We start from the raw sequence: 26462 nt of genomic DNA on the forward strand, positions 1-26462 counted from the left end.
CAGACTTTGAAAGAGTTCAGTGAAATTTCCTTGATTATTTCATTAAACTTGAACTTCATAATCAGCTACTGAGATAATACAGGTTATATATAACTGTCTCATAGCCTGAAAGAATAAATCTCTCTCTATATTTGATAGTCTGATTATGTTATTCAATAGTCTTTCTGTCTTGACAGTTCTTTGTTGAATGTGATATTTAAAATTCAACTTAGAGTTTAATCATACTTCTTAGAAAATCATTTGATATTTACACTGAGTTTAATCTCTCTATTTAAAAGAGTTAGAGATAGTTCTTTCTCATTGAATCTACAAAAGAAATGAATTAACTCAGTTTTATTCATATTAAATTGAATTTAATTGATATCTGCTCTAACAAAGATTTTCTTTATCACTGTTTCAATCACTTTCAAATTCTCTTTAATAGTTTTTGAGCTGTAGACTAGATTAATATCATTCATATAACTCAGAGATGATACTATTCTTATATTTCTATTTTTGAATAGATATGCAGTGTATATTACAAATAAAATGAGTGAGATTAAAGATTCTTACAGTACTTCTATTTTTATCTCAGTCTTGTCTTATTTTATTTCATCAAAGAAAAGTTGTATAATTCTTTTAGATATAAAACAGTTAACTCATTTTATTAGAGAAAGTAACAGTTTTAACATCTTCAAAGTCTGAATTAACTTTGACTTTGAAATATAATTAAATACTTCTTTTATATCAATAAAAACTGCAGTTGAGATCAGATCTTCATGCTTTGCTATCTGAATATTATAAATAACTAAGAGAACAGTGTTAATTGCAGAACATTGTTTTCTATCTCTTATTTATTCACTGAATAAAAGAGAATTACTAATAGAGCTTATAAAAGATAGTTAAGTAGCTATTATCTTTGCTAAAACCTTTTATAGACAGATCAATAGAGATATTACTCTATATAACTTAGAAATTGAAGTTTTTCTATTAGGTTTTATAAGAATCAATTCAGTGCCTTCTCTCCAGCATTCAGAATGATATTCATTTTTCAAGAGATTGAAAAAGAGCTCAAAATATTCATTCTTTAAGTAGAAATATATATTTTGAATAATTAAGTGATTGATTGAATCAGGCTCTGCAGCAGTTTTAACTGAACTTGACAAGATAGCTGACTTTAATTCATCTTATGTAAGATCAGACTATTCTCAGTCATTTTCATTAACATAGTTGAGAAGTGATATATTCTCTTTCTCTGAATCTGAATCTGATGAGTTTTGAAAGAGAATTCTTATAAAAGCTTGACATTTTTTCTCAAAAGAGTTTGTTGTATATGATTATTATTATTATTATTATTATTCTTCAATTATAGATGTATACAGTCAGAGACTATGACATCTACCTGAGAACTTTTAGTTCTCAGAGTTTTTTCTGTATCTGTAAAGTTAACTATTATACATTCATCAATTTCAGATATGTAAAATCAGAAAATTCCAGCTCAGAATACAAAAACTGTTTACAAATTGCAGTGTTTTAACATCTTCTGATACTTTGAAATCATTTGACAATATCATGACAAAGGAAAAGAGAAAGAGAACACAGTCTTAAAGATAGACACATTAAATAGATAGATAGAAAGAAATTGAAAGAAAAAGATAAAGTAAAGAGAGCTACAGAACAAGATCTCTGCAGTTTACATCTTAAGCTATATATATCTTTTAACACTCTATATAACTGACTGTTGTCTCTGTTCTCTCAGGCCTGCTTCAGAGGTTATCATTCTCTCTAAAGAGCTGCTGCTCAGCTAGCTCCTGTAACTAGCTTATTCATAAGTGAGATTCTCACTAAGAATAACATCAGAGCTACTCAATTCTAGTTAAGTCTCTAATCTTCCAGCTGTCAATCTCAGTATTTCAGCCTATCAATTGACTGTCACAGTCTTGCTTGCACTAATCATCTATTAAGGACATCTAGGCCTTGTCTCATCTAGATTCTTGCTAGACCTAGAGTGTTCTAATCAGATAGTTTTTAAATCTCATTCTCTGAAAGTGAGTGTCTAGAGTGAGAGGGATGAGATCTGATCAGTTAAGCTTGACAATGATTCACTATTCTGTGAACACTCTAGATCTCAATCACTCTAGTACTGATCTAACTTGAAGCGCCTGGGAGCCTGTTAACCCTAAGATCAGTGAGAATTAGTACTCAGAAACCCCTGGGATGAATATCTTAAGCTTGATAATGATTTGCTATAGTGCATCTGAGGGCCTCTGATACTGTTTTATAACTTAACAGTGAAAGCTGTGATTAAGATAACTCTCACAGGGTTCAAACCTGCCCTCTCTTGACATTCATTCCCCGGGGGGAAGGCCGCTAATTGAGGCTTCATGGTAGCGTAGTTAACCACTACGCCACCGGGCCGTTGTATATGATTCATTCTGAAACTCATATTCTAAGACTGAAAGTTTTGCTACACTTCTTGTTTTAATATAATTAAAAGCTTTAAAAACTTTCCTTTCTTATACTTCTTTAAGAAATTTATTTCAGTAGTCTGTTTTAGCTCTTTTAATATCTGAAAGATATATTCATTTCTGACAGCTTTGAACTCTTTATTAGAAATTATATTATTCTTTCAATCTCTTCTAACAGTAGCTAACTATTTTCTTTTAGATGTAATATTCTCATTTTACTAAGATTTTAAATACTCAGAAGACTTTCTCTTTGAAATATTATCTTTAACACTTATTAGAATAATAGATGTAATGAGCTTCACTCTATTCTCAGGTATTTCATTTGAGATATCTTGATCAGAATTTCAATATAGTTCACTCTGTCTTTCAGATTTTAACAGTTTTATACTTTCTTCAACTGTCTTTCAATCAGCTTTTTCAAAGTTAAACTGATTAGAGAGAAGAGAATTTTCACTTATTTATTCTTCACTCAGTTTAATATCAAATTGAATAATCTCATGACCTGATTCTGATGTCTCATTTGAATTAATAAATCAGTTTACAAGTCTTTTTTTCATTAAATTTTGTGATATAAAGATTAGATCTATAATAGATTTCTGTTTCATCTCTTTTCTAAAGAATGTTTATTGATCAGACTTGTTAACTAAATCTATTAAATGTTTAAAGATTCATTTAATTAGATTATCAGCTCTTACTACTCTTTTGCATTTTGAATTTCATTAGAGATAATGTGCATTGAAATCTTCTACAATTATAGAGTTTCTTAATGAAGTTATGTTCAGAAACCCTCTATTAATTGTTCAGATATTATTATTTTTCTTCAATGACTTTTCATTATAGATATTTATAAGCTGTATTATATCAAACTCATTCTCTTTATCTATAATATCACTTATCAGAATATCAGAGTCAGATATAATATTAAATCTTAGATTAAATTGATATCTTGATCTCTTTCTTTCATAGATCACTACTCTTAGACTGGCCGCCGGGACCATGAATTTCACATTTGATCTCATTTAGTCTGGTCTCATACATTTCCTGGCGTGAGTCTCACCAGAATCAAGCCTCAAAAAAATCTGAAAATGAACCATTTCTGAGAGAAATGGTGTGAAAAATGACCAGATTTAATTCAAGAACAGTGAAATGAGAGTAATTTCTCAGAATAAACTGTGAAAGATGATCATTCTTTCAAAATCAGAATGAGACTGAGACTGAAGATCAAATTCAGTCTCATTCAGTTCATTCAGTGATTACTTATATAATCAGAATTTGATAATGATTATTGATAATGCTCATGAAACAACTAAATACATTCTTATACAAGTTTATTCTTCACTTTCTCATGAAAACTACACTTCTCTGATATACTGTGATCAGAGGTATTAAACTGTCTGATAATTTCATGTTTTACAATTATGAGTTTCTTGATTGTTTCTTCTTGTAATTGTCTCTGATAATAGTGATAAATATCTCAGCTTGAGTTGAACTTTCACTTCATTCTCATCTCTGTCAATGAAATTGTCAGAATATCACATATCATCAGTGTAACAGTTGAATATATACTCTCAACAATTTTCTATAACTCTAGAATTGATTTGATATGTAAATTTATTGAATCATTTCAAAGATAGCAGTCAAATTCAGTTTTATAAGCATGTAGTTTTATCTGATTTTCAGTTGTAATCAATGTATGTAAGTTCTGTTTCAAAGTTAGTACTATAGTTCTATGTGATATAGAGTATTATCAAAGATTGTTACTTACTAGGAAATTGTATTTCACTGTCCTCACATCTCTAACATCTGCTTATTCAAATCTCTGATAGTTGGCATTGTAGTAGTCTCAGACTAATTTAATATATAAGTCTTGTTCCTTCTCTGTTCAATCTTGAGAAGTGTAGATATTAACTCAACAGAAGAGATCTAGTAGAGCTGCTATAGCATAGTACTCTGTAAAAGATTGTTCAGTTTTGCTGTAGTAATATACCAGTTTATCTCTTACAGCAATAATAGCCTGTGCTATAGCATTATCTCAGACTGAATTTCTTTTTAAGTGATTTAACTGCTTCTCAAGATAAGTAAATAAACTGTTATACACTTATCAGACTGACTGCAGTATTGATGTATAAGTGATTGAGACTGTCTTTGTTTTCTTATAAAATTGAAACAGTAAATCAATCATATATTTCAACTGAGTTCACTTCATATTAGAAAGTTTCAATATCTGAATCTTTTTCTGATCAGAGTGTTGCACTCAATAATTAATCATCTGATATAATTGAAGAGTCTGAACAGTTATCTTATATATTGAACTTCATCATATTTTAACATTCTGTATTATATTCAGTGATGTGACTGATTTGTTTGTTTATTAAATATCATGAAATCATTGTTATTATTTAGAGAAGATACAAATCACATTAGCAATGTTTCAAATCTGTGATATTTAAATTATTAGTTAATCTATTCAAAATTAACAGTAGTATTATTAAAAAGTGTTATTAAAAAGCAATATTAAAAAGTGTTGTCAAAAAACATTATCTTTTATAAAGTGAATGTAAAAGTTACTTGAGTAATCACTTTCATCTTATTTTTATCTCAAGAATCAGTCATCTCATTATTCTTCATCTCAATGTCAAGATTCTTTATCAGTGTTTGTATCATAAGTTGAACCACATGAGCAATGCAGGAGATATGACCTTATTTATCATTCCAGGAATGCAAAGTCAATTTTTGCTTCAAGCTGTTCATCATAGTGTAGTTATTCACAGCATTATCAGTTGTAATTGTAAGAAGACTGAGACTAATATCTCAATAGTCATTTTTAATCACAGGCATTAATATCTCTGCTATATAATTCTCAGTATGACTACTAATCAATGATTCAAATTCAATTAATATCTCTTAATAAGTTCAGTTCTCATCAATGTAATAACATGTAACTCTTATAAATGCAAGATTATTTGTACTAGTTCATGCATTCACTGTGAGAGATACTCTTTGATAATTCTTCAACTCTGATTCTAGATATTATATATTGACTTTGTAGTGTGTCTTGAGATTGGACTGAAGATAGAATCAATGTGAAATATGAAGATTTGAATTAAGCATTTGAAGAAGTGTTCAGAATTCAGAGTTTTCAATTGATTGAAGAGAAAGATTCAGAGATATATATATACAAAGTAATTGTTCACAAAAGTTATCAGATGAGAGTTATGAAATCAGAATACTGATATATAATCATTTTCACATGATTTTCTTCAAATTAGAAAGTTAGTGTTATTAAAAATCATTATCTGATAGAGTAACTTATCACCTCAGTAGTAATTTTCTGATTATTTTTCTTTTATTATCTGCATTCTGATGACTTCAGATGTCAGAAAATTTCTTCAGAGTTATGATCAGTTTATAATAAATGTTTCTGAATGAAGTTGTAATAATTATAGTAGAGAGATAACTCTTCAGTAATCTATAATACAATCTGTTGATAATTATTTCATAGTTCATCTCAGTGTTTATGTTGAGTTTTTTATAAATTTTGTAACCTGGAATCAAATATGAAGAATGAAGTAGTTATTCATTATAATTGAAAGAGAGTATTCTGTATTGAATTATAAATAACATAGACTTTATGATTCACAGTGATTTCTTGAAGAGTTTATGAATCTTCAATAGAAGTAAAAGAAGTGAAAGAAGTAAATTCAGAAGACATAATAATAATTTAAGAAAGATAATAATTTATTTTCAATAACTAATCACTGATGTGTGTAAGAAGAATTAATATAAGAGAAAATAATCTTCTTTCTTAGCTTAGTTATAATTTTAGTACTAACTCAGATTAGATATTATCAATGTATAAAAGTAAATAAACAATCTTGATTAATCTCTATCATATTTCTTGAAATATATTAATATTATAAAAGAGAGTATTATCAAATTGCATTATCAGATAATATCATTAAAAATATATTAATATTGTGAATATTAATGTTGAAAAAATGTTGATACTTATATATTATAGTGATATGATAGTTGAATATATATATATATATTATTCCTGATATTGATAATTGATTAGAACTTGTATAATAATTTTTGAAAACTTAAAATTAATTTTAATTATTAACTAATAGTTACAAACTTATAACTAATTAATATAAAAAGAAAAAAACTTTTTCTACTCATTATTTTTCTTCTCTTTCTCATTCTTCTCATCATTCTTTATAATTCACTTCTCATTTTTATTCTTCTTCTTCTTCTTCTCATCTGAGATGATAATCATCTCAAAATCTCTCTCTGCTGTCTTCTCAGAGAAGGGTTCTCACTGCTCTCTCTTAGCCAGATCAATCTACATCTCAAAATCCTGCATTTCCTGGTCTGCTGTCTCAGGTTCACTCTCAGTGATAAGCAGATTGATATATTCAGAGAGCAGGGCTGTCTTCTCAATATCCTGAATTATGAAGTGTATTTGAGATCTGAACAAGGTCTCAATTCTCTTCTTCTCTGTTAGCTCCTGCTAATCAATTAGAGAACAGAAGTGTTATCAAAAATTATTATCTCTTAATAAAAAACTTATCAGTTTTGACTTCTTTATCTCTCACTTCAATATCTTCTTAATCTTCTTCTATTATTACTTATTTATAGTAATACTCTTCTTCTCTCTCTCTCTCTTCATATTGATTTTAAATCATTCTCAGAACTTCTTCTGATCTTACTGCTGCTGTATGAGACTCTTCACTGTCTTCTTTTTCAATCTCTCATAGACAGTATCATTCATATTATTTCTATACTTAGTTCAGTCTAAATCTATCAGAAGTGTTACTTAAAATCATTATTATTCTGCTCTCTTACAGAGTCTTTTCAAGATATTATAACATGTCTTACAATCTGTCTCTCTGCACTTGAATCTCTTCATCTTCTCTCTCTTCAATCTGTGACAGCACTCACGCGCCTTGGTGGTCCGCAGGACCGCAGAATATTTAAAGAGAAATGACATGATTGGTTTTAATAAGTGTTAAGAGAGAGTGAAGGCAGAGAAGATAGCTAGCAATGATATGATAATGATAATGATAGTGATAATGATGATGATGATGATGATAATAATAATGATGATGATGATAATAATAATGATAATGATGATGAAAGAGAGAGTGCATCAGAATATATTATTGACTTATTAAATATAAAGAGATAAAGAAACTGTTAACAGCTTTCAGAGATGTACAGAAACAGCTACAGTGTTATATAGCAATATTATCTTCATTCAATACATACACTATTGATATTCTTTGTATGCATTTATCATATAATCTATATCAGAGATACATGCAGAAAACAGATCTTTGTTGCTAGAAAGAATGATTACAGTGATTCTCTATTTTCATATTATAAAGATAAGTTATTCTCATTTCTTTCTTCTCTCTTTTCTCTTCTTCTTCAACTCATCACTAAGTTCAAGCTGATATGAAAATTATTAAAACACTCTTAGAAACCCTCAAATTGAAGAGTATAGACTAATCAAATTTTAAATACAGATGAATCAAATTATATTTAATAATACTAATTATTCATCTCTCTTCTAATAAAATAACAGTTGTATCTTTCTCTTCTCTCTTCAAACAAAACATGGCCTGTGAAAAGTGAGTATCACATCAGACTATAATGATTAACACAGCCTCAGTATGCAGGACTGCATACACACAGTGCATGCTGAACTGAGAGACTACATGAGTTACAAATTGACAGCAGCATTTCAGAGAGAGCTGTGTAGTGTGAGAAAGCTGTAACTCTCAGTCACATGCACAGAGAGTGAATCACTGTAGTAAGTGCATGTGTATTACATGAAAGTAATACTTTTTGATAATACTCAGTCTCTGATATCATGAAAATAGTGTCTCTTCATGAGATTTATTTTTATCAGAAGTTAAGAGATCTTATATTTCTCAAGATTATCTTCACATGCCTTGTTCATGAAATTGATGAGAGAAATCATCAATTTCAGCATTCTGTTCTTAATATCATTCAAGTGATAGCACAGTTCACTCTGATCATACTTTTTAAGTGTATACTTTCTAATTATTCACATTTATACAGATATATACTGATTATTTATTAGATGATGTTAAGATAATAATTCATCACAGCTGTGTTACTCTCACTGTGAGAGATACATGATTAATAATAAACATTGCAAAGACTCTGAGAAGTAAGTATTTTAAGAGTACTACAGCTCTGTGATCTTGATTTTTTTTGTTTTTATTTTTTGTTTTTTTCTTTTTCTTTTATTTTATTTTTTCTTTTTCTTTTATTTTATTTTTCTTTCTCTTTTTTTTTTTTTTTTTTATTGTGATTTTTTCTTGTTTTTGTTTTATTTTTTGTTTTTTGTTTTTTTTCATATTTTATATTTTTGTCATAATTAAAATTATATGAATTATGATCTGTGTTCAGAAAAGTAACAATATTTAACAATACTCTCTATTGAATTTTCAACAAATAAGCACTATATTATGATATTATGTAAGTGAGAAATGATTTCATGATTCTATTTAATATCATTCTCAATAATGAGATCAGAATGAAAATGTGACTAAGAATTCAAACATATTCTTTATCTGAGACTAGATTTTTATTTGAAAAGTGAATCTGAAACCTTTAATATTTGAAATAATGTATTTTGAGATCAATGTGATGAATACAAACCATGATCAGAAGTAATGCTTTTAGGCAATATGATAACTGTAATGTTTGATTCTGGTCTCAAACACAGTCACACGGTCAGTCTAACTACTCTTGACTTTATCTCAGACTTTTGAGATAGAAAGTAGTAGTAGCTTGAATGAGAAATAATGTATTTTTACTCAGCATTAAAATTCAGTTTCTGAAGCAGTATAAAATTAACTTTTTATTCAAATGTAATTTGAAGACAAGAATAAATATAATTTGAGTTTCTATTCACATTATTTTGAATAAATGTAATTTTTGAAGAGTTTTTAAACTTTTTTTATTATTTTTGTTGTATATTCATACTAAAAGAGAGTAGAGTGGAATCTAATCACTATCATCAGATAGTAGATTATAACTATTCTGAAAAGTAGGAATCTTAACTACTTATATTATATCTAGTGTATTATCAGAGTCATTTCTCAATTCTCCAATCTTAACAGAAGTTTGAGAATTCAAATTCAGTTTACATTTAGCTGAAGAATTGAAGTTTGAAGATTTAGATAGTTAAGAGTTTTCTCTTTTTATGCTTGCAGTTGTGAGTTTACTGACTTAACTATTCTCTTCAGTTCTAGATTTACTTTGAGCTTCATCTTTTCTTCAGTTCTTTTGAGTTCTTGGAGTAAATATACATTCTTTTGAACTAGATGCATGTTTTTATTTACAATTAGAGCATTTAAGTAGAGTATATTGACATATGTCATCTCTTTTTGAGCATATTTTATATTTATGCTCACTAGTTTTATGATCTCTGACACAGAATGCATATTTTGAGTCTCTAAAACAAGAGATTGCAAAGTATTCATATCTTTGACAGTTTAAACACTGTATTTGAGCTTTCAGATTCATTCTTGAGTCTTTGTATTCATGAACTCTCATTTTCAAATCTGCTACTTCTACTTCAGAGGTCTTTGACTGTTCAAGTGTCTTTATATATACTAGAATAGAGACATTTCTTCTGTTTTATCTGAACTCAATTAAATTTAGTTATACAGACTCTTTTCTCAGTTGAATAGAGTTGTATTCTTCTAATTCATTTTTGAGAAGTAGCATTTCTTCTTCACAGTCAAAAATTTCAACTAAAATATTATACAGAATGAATGTGTCTCACTTTTTATCTCTTTCAGATAAAATTATTATGTTTAACAAAGATTCTACTGCTGATTTTCAGAGATTCTTATTCTGAATAAGGAATTTCACACTGAATTCAGGCATTGTAGTCAGAATAATAAAGTGTTTAAAGAAGAATGACTCAATTGAAGCTATAACTGATTTTTGAACTGTAATATCAGTTATTAACTGAGAAAAGAACTGCTGATTAATTTCATTTCTGATTCTGAAAATGAGATTTAAGTTTAGCTTATTTCTTTGTAAGATATTCTGATTTGAGACTTTGAGAATAAGTCTTCTATTTCTGAAGATTTAAAAGTTTTTTCTTTTTATATTTTTTTCTTCACTTTTCTATAAATAGAAGTATGAGCAGCATTCTTCTCAGTTTTCTCAGAATGTTGAGCAGATTTTGAGATAGCAGATTTAGAGACAGCAGATTCAGCTGCTTGAGCATATGTTTTCTTCTGATTTAAAGAAGAAGAAGAAGTAGAAAAAGAAGAAGAGTAAAATAAAGAGTGAGTAATTGTACTAGAAATTTTTAATGTTTTTTGAACTGTGTTTGAAATTCTAAGTTTGAACTTGATCATCTTCTGTAGTTGGCTAGTCTGAGTATGAAGAATTAACAGAACTTCTTCATTCATCTCACTCAGACACTGCTTTTCAAGAATCTTACTTACTTTTTCAAGTTTCTATATTTCAAGAACTTATTATTTCTCTATTTCTTCTTTCTTTCTTCTCTTCAGAATTTCAATCTCAGAAATAGTATTTGAGAAAGCATCTTTTTTCATATCAACTGAGAGTATTTTTAAACTCACTGCTCTTACTCACTGAAAAGTTGATCAGACTCTTTCAATTGAGATATTTATTAAACTCTTTTGAAAAGTTGATCAGACTGTTTCAATTAAGAGATTTTTAAGTCTGTTTTCAATTGAAAAGTTGATCAGACTGTTTCAAAAGAAGAATAAAAGACTTTTATATATAAAACATCTGTTCTTTTTCACACTAGTTCAGTAACTAGATTAGATTTTTGAAGAGAATCTAATAAACTAAAATTGATTTTTAAGATAAATCAATGAAATCTTTACAATCTCTTTCTTAAAATATAGTAAGAAAAAGTATGATATCAATTAATAATAAATCAGATAATATGACAGTTTTTGAGAGAAAAACTGATAAAAAATAAATCAATTTTTTGCAGAGAAATTGATTAAAACTATTCAATTTTATTTTAAATCATTCAATTCTTCTCACACAATAAGTGTGCAACTCAAATCAGTTAATAAAGAGTGTAAAAAAGAATTAAGTATTAATAAAAGCTCTTCAGTCACTGAAAAAGTAATTCTTATCTAAAAGAATATGAAATTATAATTGAAAATAACTCTGTTTTTAATTCATTGTAAGAATATTGTATAAAATTCAGAGAAAAATATCTTACTTTTTTAAGAGAAGTAAAAAACTATTTCTAAGATCTTTTTTTTTTTTTACATTAACTGCTGTAGAAGAATGAGATAGAAACTGCTAAGATATACACTACTGTATACTCTCTATCAAGACTTTCTCTCTTCAGAGTCTTGATATTATAGAGAATATAAGTCTGTTTCTCTATAATAATATAAATATTGTCAGTGAGATGTAGAGAAACTGGTTATTTATATCTTAAAATAGAAGACTTTGTCAATAATTATATTAATATAGAATTAATTCTTAAATTTAATAGAAATTTAGTATTACTGTTCTCAATCTCTTGCAGAATCTATTGAATATTAAGATATTAAAACTAGATTTAATATATCTCACTGCACAGAGATCAAAGACTCAGTCAGATCTTGAAATATACTGAATTTATAGTTATTAATATGCTGTTAACTTGTTCTGTTGACTCATTATTCACTGATTATATATCAAATACTATTACTGAGGTATCTTTTTGTATTATTCTACTGAGAATGAGCTAGATTAAGAGGAATAGTACAAGAGTGAGACTTGATGTTGATGTCTAGATATATCAAAGACAGACAGAGTATTCACAGAGATTATACTTCAGAAGTGTCTATTAATTATATACTTGATATTATTGCTGAGATATTTTTTTGTATTTTTCTACTGAGAATGAGCCAGATTGAGAAGGGCGGTACAAGAGTGAGACTTGGTATTAATGTTTTGAAACATCAAAGATGAACAGAGTTTTTACAGAGATCACTTCTCAGATATCTTCACAATTACAGATCAGAAATCTGTCAAAATTGAGAAGATTGATGCATATGACTAGGTCTCTTCATCTTACAATTTGTATGGCAATTTGGCCTGGGGTTGTGGTGTGGTAGGGGAGAACAGGGGATAATCCCACACAGGAGTTTTGAACAATGTCTGATTCACATTTGGCTGGATAACTCCACCACCACATGGGGTATGCAGTCGGCGATGGGGTCAAAATACTTGTATGATCGAGGGCTTTTCAATGAATCTATCGGCGGGTTCTTATTCGAAAAATCGAGCGAGTTCGTGGTGAAGCGGTTGATGTGCATATTCAGATATCTTAATGAGTAATCATTTCTAATAAGAAGATAATACATGAATAATCATTTCTAATAAGAAGACAATGAACATTTTTCAAGTGTAAGAGGCCTACACTGAATAGATCAGTATAATATATAGGTCTTATATAACAAAGTGAAAAACATTAAAGAAGGAAAGAAAAGAGAAAGTGTGAAAATCAGTAATCAGAGTGAATATTTATAGGCATGTGCAGTGATGTACACTGGTGTACATGGTAAAGCTCCAGGACAGAAGAATAGGAATTCTGTAGGTTTTCAGCCGAGAATCGGCGACCGAGAATCGAAGCAGTAGAAATCTGTGAAGTGTGTAATAAAATAGTCTATATAATTAATCAGGCGCAGTCCGTCACACAGAAATCTTTTATAAATTATAGTATTTTTAACATTTTTTAATACTTTTGAAATCATTTAAAAAATAATATAATAAAAGAAAAGAAATAAAGGTTTAAAAATAAATATAGTAAATAAGTAAAAAAAGAAGAAAAGAAAAGAAAATGTAAAAAAAGATAATAATAAAATAAATATATTTAAAAATAATATATAATTATTTCAATAGATTGTATCTAATTAATTTGTATCTTTTCATATTTATAGTTTTGAATTTAATCATTTTCTTATAACTGTTTAAATTTTTAATAGAAAATTTATTAAGTATTTAATTTCTATCTCAATTGAAAATAAGAATTTTATATTTAATTGATTTAAATCATATTTCTCTTTTAATCTGACTATGAAATTATTGTATAATACACGGTATATTACAATATACTCAGAATTTTCATTTGAATTACAGATTAAGTATTTTTTTAAGTTAAATTTATTATCAAATCTTAATATATAAGATTTAAAATAATTATATTCTAGTTTCAGCTGAATTATAGATAAGAATATTTTCTTTTTCTATTTTTTTAAACAAGATTTTCACTGAAGTTTTGTTTCAAATCTTGAATAAAGTATACTTTTATTTTGATTTTATCAGTTTTTATTTCATTTATTTAAATAAGATTCTTTTATCTTTCTCTTTATAAAATGACTAGATATAACATGACGGAACCGAAGCAATGACTAGTCAGCAGCATCACATAGAAGTAGTTGTTTGAAAAGCTGTATGAGTGAGCTTGACTATCTTGCTTGAATAGTGAGCTTGTAGACTACAGAGTTATTGTGAGAATATTACAGATATAATACTTAGTATACTAAGAAGATTGTATAAGACATGCAGTAACTCTCATATATATTTCAGTAGAAGAAAAATGAATCACTGACTTCTTTAATAAGAAGCCAGTATCTAGCTATTCTATATAGACAATGAGTGAATACTCTTCTCTTATTTCACAAGTGAGAATAGCCAGAGTGATACCTCAGTAGCATCTCATTATTTAAGAAAGAGTAATCTGCTGATCTTATATAGAAGTGAGATTCTTATATTTATTAATTAAATCTTTCTATAATATATCTGAATAATGTCATAGAGTGATTGAAAACTGATTTAAACAGTCTGTAGAATGAATGAACTCATTCACATAAAAGTAATGAGCTGTATGAAATCACAACAGAGTCTTAGCATAACTAGAGACATGATAATACTCTTCTCTTTAAGAGTATAGTTCTGATGCTCTTAAGATTATCAGATTAGAAATTATCTTTGTTATATAGCAACAGTTATCAACTGATTAACAGTGCATATGCTGTACATAATATAAAGAAATAGATGAGTTTTTCTGCTAACTGCATAGATCTTTCTTTTTTTATCTTCATTTAAATTAAACATGTGATAAGTGAGTTTCTTATATATTGATTTAAAATGTGAAAAACATAGTTAATAAGTGACTTATAGATCTCTTAATATATTTCATTCTATATATGAAATTTTCTGCAAAAGTAATGTGTTTTTAGAGACAAAGCTAACAGTAGTAATAGAATTTTTTAAAAAGATTCTTCTCTTCTATAAAACATTTTTCTTTCTTCTCTCTTAATTGTAACAGTGAGTGTATGAGAGTATTGTTCTTGAAGAATAATAAAGAACTTATTCTGACATTTTCTAGTGAGTAAATATCTTCATGGTGCAGCTGCAGTCTTCATGACTATTAAGAAAGCCCAGTTGAAGGCAGAGACAGCAGCATTGATGAACTGCGGGAGCATCACTCTCATTGTCATATCTTCTTCTTCTTCTCCTTCTCCTGCTTGTCTTGCGGCCGTGGTGGTAGTTGCTGTGCCTTGCAGTGAGGTGTCATTTCTTCTGCCAGTTGATTCATCTGTGTCTGATTCTTTCTCTGCCTCTCTCACTGCCATTGTGACACTGCCTCTTCTCTCAGTCAACACAGTGATGTATGACTCCATGTGATCATTTCAAGAGGAACCTGGGAAGAGCTTGATTTCAGAGACAGTGACTCTGAGAAGCTTAATCTATAGTTCCTCTCTCACAGTATATCTGAGCCCTGCTCAGAATACTGTTGAGTTGAGTCTGCAGAGTTCTGCAGTTTCTTTGTCTTCTTTCTGTGAGAAGGCTTCAGTGTGACTTCTGACTAATACTGCTACTTATCTGCACTGCATCAAGCAGCTGAAGAAGAGAAGAATCTTATATATTCACTTCTTCTCTCACTCTCATTATTTTCATTGCATCTGTAATAATAATTTCTATCTCTCTATAAGTATTATCTACTCTACAAGAAGACATCATATCAGCTCTGATAAGAAGCTCAGATACTCAAGCAGTATAGAGTGAGAATCTCAGAGCTTCAAGTATTGATAGATTCTATCAAGACTGAGAAGATCTCTCTTACTCATCTATAAAAGAAGATGAAAGTATGAATTTTCAAGATGAAAAAATATCTCAGAATGACTAATTTTAAGAAGAGATTAGCTGATATCACTGTTGAAAGTATTACAGAGATTAATCACTGATTAAAGAGAATCTCACTTTAATTAAAGTAGATAACTGAGATGCTTTATAAATTAATAAGTTAATACTTTAAGTATCTCTCATACTCTTCTACAGCATGCTTCTCTGTGATACTGCAGTACTAACTTCTTGACAGATAAAGATATCAGTGTCAGAGACTTCAATAGTGAAGAATGAGTTTAATGAGAATATACTTATTAATGAGTAGATTCTGAGATTCTCTTCTTTTTACTTTTTCAGTGAGCTGCAGCTTTATTTAGAATAGTAGCAGTCTGCAGATTGATAATATTAATTTTTATTACTTTTAAATATCTCTTTTCTTTAATCACTTCAGGAATTTTACACTTATGTAGTCTTATTAAACTTCTAAAAACTCTTTGAGAGAAAATAGAAGAAGAGTGTTACAGAGTTAATAAGATATCAGCTCATTATTACAAGATTATCTCTAAAAAATTCTTTAAGAAAAATGAGAAGTCTCAAGCAGCATTTCTTGCTCAATATCTCTAGTATATAACAGAGCAGTCTCTACTAGCTGTCTCATAGCTTACAATATCTTTCTCAGCATTTTTCAAATGCTCAAGCAGTTCTTATAAATTCTCTGATAACAAATAATCTTCTTATTTAATAAGATATTGAAGCTTACTGTAATATATTCACTTATTCAATATTTTCTTTACAAGATATTCAGTATTACTCTTAATCTTAATATTATTCAGCTGAGACAGCTTCACTCTGAGACATTACTTATAGAGCTTTAAATAGAAAATGTGAAAAATAGAATGAATTGATTTCAATTCTGTGAGTAATTTCAACTTATATATCTACTTATCTATCACTCTTATTACTGAAAAAGATTCTAGTCATCACTCACTGAGCTTCTTATACAGTCTTATTATCTTGATATTCTTTGCTAAAAGTAGCATTTAATTCTCTATCAAGAACTTCATTAAAAGATGTTTTTAATTATAGTATTTCATCTGCTACTTCTATACATAGCAGATACTTTTCATCATCTTTTTTATGAATTTTATTCAAAAGTTTCAATCTCACTTTTACTTCTGATACTGAGAGATACTCTGTTCTCTGTATCTGTTTAATATTCTAACTATCTATTCTCTTCTTTGAAATATCATTCATAATATCACTGAGTAACAAAGAATTATATTCATAATAAGTATAGAAAGAAGATATTTTTAAGATTACATTCTTTACATTGTTATATACAAATTCAGTAGTTAGAAGATATTTGAGTCAATCATTCTGATAATATAAATAGAATACTCAAAGATGCTGTTCTAGTATCTGATTCTGATGTTCAGTCTGATTATCTATCTGTGAATGAAATGCAGTACTGAGAAGATGTCTTATTATAAGATAATAGTAAAAAGCTGATTATTATTTACTGATAAAGAGGGATTCTTAATCTATTATCAATAATTTCAGAGTATCATAATTATAAATAATGATATCTAAAAACAGATCAGTCAATTCAGAGGCTTTAATCTTTTTATAAGTAGAGATATATCTGATCATCTTTATGAAGCAGTTAATAATAATCAAAATTAAATCATATTCTTTGACTCTTATTAACTTCAGCAGATTAACTATGAAATTCATTAATAGATTCTGTCATGAGTTCTTTGAAACAGGTAGTGATATTAACTCACTGTATTACTTATACTGCAGAATCTTTATCTTTTGATAGATATTATAAGTCTTAATATACTCTTTAATATCTATCTGAAGCTTGTCTTAAATATATTTATATTTTAGAAGCTTCTCAGTCTTCTCTAATCTGAAGTGCTCTATATAAGAATTATTATAATGAATTCTTAATAACTTCTGATGCACTGCTCTGCTACAAGAGACAAAGACTGAATCATTCAACAGTAGAAGTGTATATTCTTCTAGTTATCAGCAACTTGATTTCTTAGCAGTATTATCTCACTCAGAGCCTGTCTCTTTCAAGTTCAAACCAGATTCTTTCTTCTTTAACTTCTGAATTCAAGCTGCAGTAGAGACATTCTTCTTCTGTAACTTATTAATGAATTTCAAAAGTAGTCAGATTGAAAGATTGTAGATTATTTTATTCTTTATCAATTTAATAACAGTAAGATATAATACAAGAAGCTTATAATCTTCAGTGTTAGTTCTCTGTGAGAATCTGGGTTTTCTTTCAACTTCTATACTGAGTTGTGCAGCTGTCTTACTGACACTGTTTCTGAGCTTTAGAGAACTCTAATTCTCTGCAGCCAGCTTCTTCTACAGTGATAATAGAGATTCTTTTATAGAATTCTTCTTCACATTAACAATATTATAATCAGACTGTCTAGACAGTGTGTCAGCAGAGTTAAGCCAATCTGAACAGTATCAGATATAGAAATTATACTCTGAAAGCAGCTCTGTTCATCTGACTTAACATTCTGTTAAGCTCTTTGTTATCAAGAAGTAACACAGATTTATATAATCAGTGAGAACTTGCACTGAATACTTACTACTCTGAAAATAATGTCACTAGATCTTAAAGAATTCAATAATTGCTAACATCTTCTAATCATGAGTATTATATCTTCTCTGCATGAGTGATAACTTCTTGAAGAAGAAGATCACTAATCTTTATTCACAGCATCTTATAGACTCTGTGAAGAAGTCTTCTTTTACAGACAATTCATTATCTGTATTCTCAGAGATAATTATTCTCTGATTCTTTCAACATTGAAAGATCTTCAGTGTCAACTATGAAAAGATTTCACAGATCTCATTCTCAGATACATCAGTCTCACACTGACTGAGTAAGTCAGAGTTAAAGTGATTCAGTATTATAATATCTGTAAAAGCTTGTTTCAATTCTGCAAATGTCTGTACAGCATCTTAAGTGAGAATAAATAATTCTGTTTTTCTGTCTTTCACACTTTTCTTTAACAGATCTGTAAGAGAGACAGTAATCTGTGAATATGTATAGATGAATTGTCTGTAGAAATTCACAAATTCTAGAAATATCTATATCTCATGATACATCTGCAGTGCTGATCAGTTCTTAATAACAGAGACTCAGCTTCTGTTCATTGAAATGCTGTTCATCTTAATAATATAATCTAAGAAATCAATCTTCTGTATGTAGAACAAGCATTTTTCAGTGTTTATATAGAGTTAATACTGTCTCAAGTGACTCAACACTTCTCAAACATGAGTATCATATTCTTTCTCTGATTTCAAGATGATTAGAATGTTATTCAGGTATACTATATAGAAGACATTAACAAGATCTTACAGCATCTCATTTATATAGATCTGGAAGATGACTGAAGTGTTATAAAGATTAAAAGATAAAACAAGATATTCAAAATTACTGTACTTGATATAGAAAGCTGTTTTTCAAATATTGTCTTTGTTAACTCTGATTCTATGATAGATATCTTATATATCAATCTTTGAGAACATCTTTGCTTCAGATAATCAATTGATCATCTCATCAATCAATGATAATAAATAGTGATTCTTAACTGTTATCTTATTGAGGCCTCTGTAGTCTATGCATAGGCATAGTCTATCATTCTTCTTGAGTATAAAGAGTATAGACACCTCTGTCAGACTCTTTGATAAATATATTCAGTTCTTTGATTACACTTCTTCAAGATATTTGTGCAGAACATTCAATTCCTTTACAGATAAGTTGTAAAGAGACTCATACAGTATCATTACATCATCTTTAAGATAAATCTTATATCATATCTTGATATCAGAAAACTTTGCTGCTTTTCTTTCTGAAAAGACATTCTTATAATCTGTAAAGAGACATCATATACATTCATCTTCAATGATAAATACTGCTGTTAATCTTACAGTGAGAGTGATGACTTCTTCATCTATTTTCAAGTCTCAATCACCTGCTATACAGTATATTGACTCTATTCTTTTCTCAAGATTCTTCTGATGAAACTCTTCAGATTTCTCTATCACTGTCTCTTCATCAGTGAGACAGTATCATTATATCTGAGTGACTCAGTCAATGAGAGAATTGTTTTCTCTCAATTATAGAAGATCTAGAATGACATTCTCATCTATGATATTAACTGTGTGAAGAAGCAGACTGCTCTTCTTAAAGGTTTCTTCTGAGTCTGTGATTACACACTTCACTTGAATTATGTTAAAATGATGATATTTTATTTCATCAGTAAATTTCACATAATCTGACAGATCTATCTTTTTTCAATTCTTTATCAAAGAAAAGAAATAGAATATAAAGTTGATATCTATCTCAGAGTCAAGTAAATATCTCACTGATATCTTCTTATTCAGAATATACATTGTAATTATAATATAAACTTAAAGATATGAGAATTATCAATTCTTTATTTCTTTCTCTTCTTTATCTTTCACAGATACATTTGTCAGAAGAGAAGTTAACTTTGAGAAGATATCTTCTTAATTTCTTCTCTTCTTCAGCTTCTTATAATCACTGATATAGTGATTATCAGCTCTGCAGTTGAAACAGAGATCTTTATCAAATCTTTTTTAGTATTTCTTCACAGTGAGTGAAGAGTCAGAATACTTGAAATTCTTCTTTACTTTTTTCATACTGAAGCTGTCACAGCACTGTTTAGATCTTATCATTGATTACTTAGAAGAGATCTTATTAATCTTTTTCTCAGAGAATTGACTATTCAAATAGATCTGAGAAGCCAGATTGACAAGCTCAGTGTAATTAATTAATGAACTCTGATATTATAATATCATTATCTACACCTTGTGAGTCAGCTTTATAAGATAAAGCTGTGTTTTTAATTGATTCAAATTATCAGTTAATTCCTCTCAATATTCTTCAAATCTTATAATGAAATTGAAAGAATTCTTATTATTTTATTAATATAATGAGTTGAACTGCTGTACTATCATGAAGTCATGATTACAGTGATCTTCAATTTAGTTCAGTAGAAAGTTCTTGAATTCTTCTCAAGTTATGATAGTATTAATACTCTCAAGATCTCTCTTCTTAATGACTTAAGTAGTTGCAGAGATGCCTTCAAGAAGGTTGATGATATATATTACTCATATCTCATAAGTATTATACTGGCTCAGATTAAGGTGGAATTTCTGTTCAAGAGTACAGATAAAGCTGTGAAATTCAGATAAGATATTTCTCTTATATTTCAGAGAATCTCTGATCTTAATCTCTCTATCTTCATGATAGATGTAGGTGTGTAGAGGCTGTGACAGTGACAGAGCAGTTGAAGAGCTCATGTCAAAATATACAGCAGATTCAGAAATCTCAGATTTCTGCCAGAATAGAGATGTACACACTCTAGAAGATGATGTAGTATTTTCTTCAGAGAGTGAGATCAGATTGATCTCAGTGTAGGTGTATGATATTATATCAGTCTGTTAGAGCTCAACTGATTCAAACTTATAATCAGATTAAGTGATTCAAATTGTAATATAATAAAACTGAAGCAGTGACTAGTCAGCAGTATTATATAGAGATAGTTATTTAAGAAGCTGTATAAGTGAGCTTTACTATCTTACTTGAATAGTGAGCTTGTAGACTACAGAGTTATTATGAGAATATCACAGATATAATACTTAGTATACTAAGAAGATTGTATGAGACACACAGTAACTCTTGTATATATTTCAGTAGAAGAAAAATAAATCACTGACTTCTTTGATGAGAAGTCAGCATCTAGCTATTCTATATAGATAATGAGTGAATACTCTTCTCTTATTTCATGAGTGAGAATAGCTGGAGCAATATCTCAGCAGTGTCTTATTATCAAGGAAGAGTAATCTGCTGACCTCATATAGAAGTGAGGTTCTCATATTTATCAATCAGATCTTTCTATGATATATCTGAATGATGTCATAGAGTGGTTGTAAACCGGTTCGGACGGCCTGCGGGATGGATGCAATCATCCGCATGGAAGCGATGGGCCGTATGAAACCGCAGCGGGGCCTTGACGCGGCCAGGGGCGTGACACTAGAATACTTTTTTTTTGAATAAATTTGCTTAATTGTGAACTCTTTATTACAGTTAAATCAGCTATTTTATTATTATAGATATTTATATAAGTAAAAACTTAATATAAATGAATTATTATCTTTGATTTTCTTCTTTTTTAAATTTTCTTAACAGAATTCAAAATCAGTTTAAGATTTATTTATTTATTATAAATCTGATTATTTCTCAGTCTTTTCAAAACAGCTTAACTGTCAAGAAATATTTATATTTTTTTCAAACTAGTTTTTCTTTTATAAGATTTTATTCTAATAAGTTTGAAAGCTTTCACTATTGTAAATAATTCAGTATTAAAAACTTTAGATTCACTGTTTAAATTTTATAAAGCTGAGATAAAATTGATATTAGCTTCAGTATAAGTAATATCTGTATTTAATTTATTCAAATTCTCATTTTTTGACTCCTCTGAATAAGTAAGAATTGAATCTTTTATATTAATTACAGAGATTTTTTCTAAATACTGTTTATTATTCTTCTCTTTAAATAGTTTATTTATCTGTAAATGTATAAGAGATTTCAGCTTTTCTCTGCAGAGAAATATTCTTTGATGTTTAATTTTTTCAATATTCAAAGAGAAAAATTGATTTTTAATTATTGAATATAACTTCTACAGTTAAGAAGATATTTTCTTTGGAAAATTGTTCTTATTTCAATTGAAATATCTATTTCAATCTAGTTCACTTTCTGAGTTAATTGATGAAAAAGAAGAAGAAACTCTTTCTTTAATTATATAATTTAAACTTATTTTTATATCTCTCAGAGTATAGTTTATGCAGGCTTTTTTAAATCAAATAGCAGGTAAAGAAATTGAAGCTTTAATTCTCATTACTTCAATAAAAGATAATTTAAATACTTTTAGAATTCTTCTCAAAACTCTATTTTGCAGATCACAGTAATAGCTTCATTGTTATTAATATATAGAGAAACTGTAAAATTGAGAGATAAAATCTCAAGCTTCATAAGCAGTTCACATAGTCAGATTATAGTTTTGAGACTTTCAGAGATGAATATATACTCTGCTTCTGTGATACTCAGTGTCAGAATTATCTGTTTACAGAATTTTCATACAATTAATCTATCAGTAAAATGAATGAGAAAACTCAATGAAAATTTGCAGTTATAAGTGTCATCTACTCAATCAGAATTAGTAAAGACTTCAAAATTAAAGTCTTTCACTTCAGTGATATAATGAATATAGTAGTCAGTTGTGCTGTGAATATAGTAAAAAAGCTGTTTAACTATAACTCAGTATGTGTGTATAGACTTGTTTAATTAACAGATGAGCTTTGCAGTTAAAAAAAAATGAAAATAAGTATATATAATAAGATATTAAAGTGATTCAATAATTTATTAATATTTACACTTATCAAAAAGTTCAGAGTTGAAAAGTGAGTTAAAAACAAAGTTTATAAGAGTTTTTACTGTCTGAAAATCAGTCATTCTGAATTTTTTCAGTATTGATTTAATATAAATAACTTGTAACAGTTTGATATCACTGTCATTCTTCTTAATTTTTATACTCAGATAGTGATTTATGAGTTTCAGATTCTTTATTATGAATTGATTAATAATTTAATGAAATATTTATTTGATAATATCTGTGTGACTGTGTCAGAGTCTATTAACTTGACATTATTTATATAGAAAGTGAGAAATATTTGAGACTCTCTTTTAAATCAAAGGCTTTTATTATAATAAAAGAATTTGAAACTAATATTCTTGAGATGACTTATAAGTAGATTGAATCACAGATAAAGAGTCAGTTTGAAACCGTAAAGAAACTGCAAAAGCAGATATATACAATCAAAATTATTATTAAAGTCAGTCAGCTGTTTCATGTAAAGCTGTTTATTAAGTGAAAAACTCATATTCAGAAATAGTGTTATAAAATCAATCTAATGAATATTCGAACTTTTTATCACTGGCACTGTAAGTATAGCTTAGATGATAGAGATGAAAATGATAGAGATATAGATATTATTGAAATTGACACTCTTTCATTGATAAAAGCTCTGAATAATTTATTTTATTCTGTAAAATAATACACTACTATCTACATCAGTTTTAACATAATAAACTGAGTAATTATCAAGAATCTGAGTTTTGACAGTTGATTTATTTACAATTTTGAAGATGTTATACTTGACTGCAGAGTCAAGCTCGTTTTTCATAGCAGTTACTTAAGCATTTTTTTACAGAGATGTAAGTATCATCTTATACATTTACAGAATCTTAATTTCAGAGATTATATTAAAGTCTCTTTATATAGTACATATTTTGAACATATAATAGAGCTGAAACTCAATGATAAAAAATATCTTTGAGAGATTGAAGTCAGAGATAGTAATATTTTTTGAAAGCTTTTCACACTTTTTAAAATGAGTTAATAGCTTCTTATTAATCTCTTTTCAAGAACATTTTACTTTGAGGTCTGTGACTAGCAGTAAACAAAAGAAAGATGTTTTTAAAAGATATTTATACAAAGAGAAACTTCTTCTGCAAAGATACAGAAATTAATAAAAAATTAAAACAGAGTTAATTATCACAGATAAGATTATCTGCAGTTAACATGTAAAACATATTAATTGTGTTACAATTATTGAGTGCAGAGCTCACTAGCTGTGATTAGACTGACTGCTGAGATCATGAATTTTTCATTTGATTTTATTTGATGTGATCTCTTACATTTCTTAATATGAATTCTGCTGACACTAATCATTAAAAAAACATGCAAAGTGACTATTCATCAGATCTCAAAATGAAATCATGACTTAGAAAAAATAAGAAAGTGATTTGATTTGATTTTATTTAGTTTCTTTCTTAGCATAAAGTTACTATTTTTAGACATTTTAAGGTTTTTTTTAGACTATTTTTAATTTTTTAAAAAGTAATACTTTTCGGTAATACTCAAATGAGATTTAAAGTCATTTAAAGCAATAAAAAGAATTTAAATTAAGAAATAAAAATCATGATCTTATTTGAAAAATGTGATAAGAGTAGACAGTAATCACTGAGATAGTATGAGACTACTATCTAATCTTAAAACTGTGTACTGAGATCAATTAAATTGATAATGAGACCATTAAATATTCTGGTCCTGGTTTTAAACACGGTCACGCAGTCAGTCTAGCTGTAATAGTGCAATATTTTCATTGAATTTCACACTGTTAAATATAATAACTTCATCTTTTACAGAGTTTTATATTCTATATATAATCTCACTATAATATTTAATTAAAATCACATATTTACTGTATTTAATGAACTTGTTGTGTTCTTTTTAAAAACTGTTTTTGAAAATGTAAATGCGAGATCTGACTGTCTGTAAGTTACTGCTGTGTAAAAACAACTTGTTTTCTCATATTTTATAGAAAGTCAGTGAGATTCAGTTCTTCAATTGAATAGTATCTGGGAATAAAAGAGTGTTTATTGAGACTATATTAATATATAATATCACTGTAAACACATCTTCTACTCGTACCTGGATAAGTAAATTTACTTGTATTATTATAGTATGAGCTTTTAAAATAATAATTTAAATGAACTATTCTGTTATATTATTCCGATTGAGAGTATAGAGTTGTATTAATTCTCATTTAACACTGAATTCAATGAGAACTGTTCATATTTATTAATTGTTTATTTCAGCTACTTTATCAGAATATGAGAATATAACTTTTATATTTAAATTTCGGAGATATTTAATGTGAAAGTTAATAATATTTAATAACTAATTTTTATTCTTAAGAAAGTGAACAGTTTTATAATATATAATATTATTCACTATAAGAAATAGATATCTATATTCTTGAAGAGAAGAAGAGAAATTATCAAGAATACTGAAAAATTTACTATCATTTATAATATTAAAATACAGACAGATACTATAAGTATTTATTTTTATTATGAATATCTGTGAGATTCTTTTCTTAACTTTTATAATTTTACAGATTTTACAGAATGATATGTCTGTGTCTCTCTTGATTATAATGTCAGAAGTAAAGTTTTTTATCAATTATTAAATATCAGCAATATTCAGATATTCTAGATAAACATATCATATAAAAAATATATTTGTATATTATTATTATTATTATTATTCTTTTATTATAGATGTATGCTTTCAGAGACTATGATATCTATCTGAAAACTTTTAGTTCTCAGAGTTGTTTCAATATCTATAAAGCTAACTATTATACATTTATCAATTTCAGATATGTAAAATCAGAAAATTTCAGCTCAGAATATAAAAATTATTTATAAATTACAGTATTTTAATACCTTTTAATACTTTGAAATCATTCAGAAATAACATGATAAAAAAAAAGAGAATAAAGTCTCAAAGATAGATACATTAAATAAGTAGATAAAAAAGAACAGAAAAGAAAAAGTAAAGAGAGACTATAATAAAATAAAAATATTCAAAGATAGTATATAGCTATTTTAACAGACTATATCTGATTAATTTTCATCTTTTCATATTCAGACATTTCTGAATTCAGTTATTTTCTTGTAACTTCTTGAGTTTCTGATAGAAAGTTTACTAAGTATTTAATTTCTGTCTTAGTTAAGAATAAGAATTATATATTTAATTAATTTAAATCATACTTCTCTTTTAATCTTGCCCTGAGACTATTGTATAATACACAATGTATTACAATATACTCAGACCCAGTCATTTGAATTGCAGAATGAGCCATTCTGTTAAATCAAAT

General features: G+C 27.8%; 1 protein-coding gene across 1 annotated transcript; it reads right to left on the bottom strand.

The window, feature by feature from the left end:
• Window positions 1-14890: 14890 nt before the first annotated feature.
• BDBG_18019 (uncharacterized protein) lies at window positions 14891-15124 on the bottom strand (the record flags this gene model as incomplete). The annotated part of the gene is made up of 1 exon (XM_031725612.1): window positions 14891-15124. One exon carries the CDS (start codon window positions 15122-15124, stop codon window positions 14891-14893), a length of 234 nt encoding a protein of 77 aa, XP_031581420.1.
• Between the last annotated feature and the right edge of the window lie 11338 nt (window positions 15125-26462).

The sequence above is a fragment of the Blastomyces gilchristii genome (genome assembly GCF_000003855.2).
Source record: "Blastomyces gilchristii SLH14081 genomic scaffold supercont1.43, whole genome shotgun sequence".
NCBI classification, from domain to species: Eukaryota; Fungi; Ascomycota; class Eurotiomycetes; order Onygenales; family Ajellomycetaceae; genus Blastomyces; species Blastomyces gilchristii.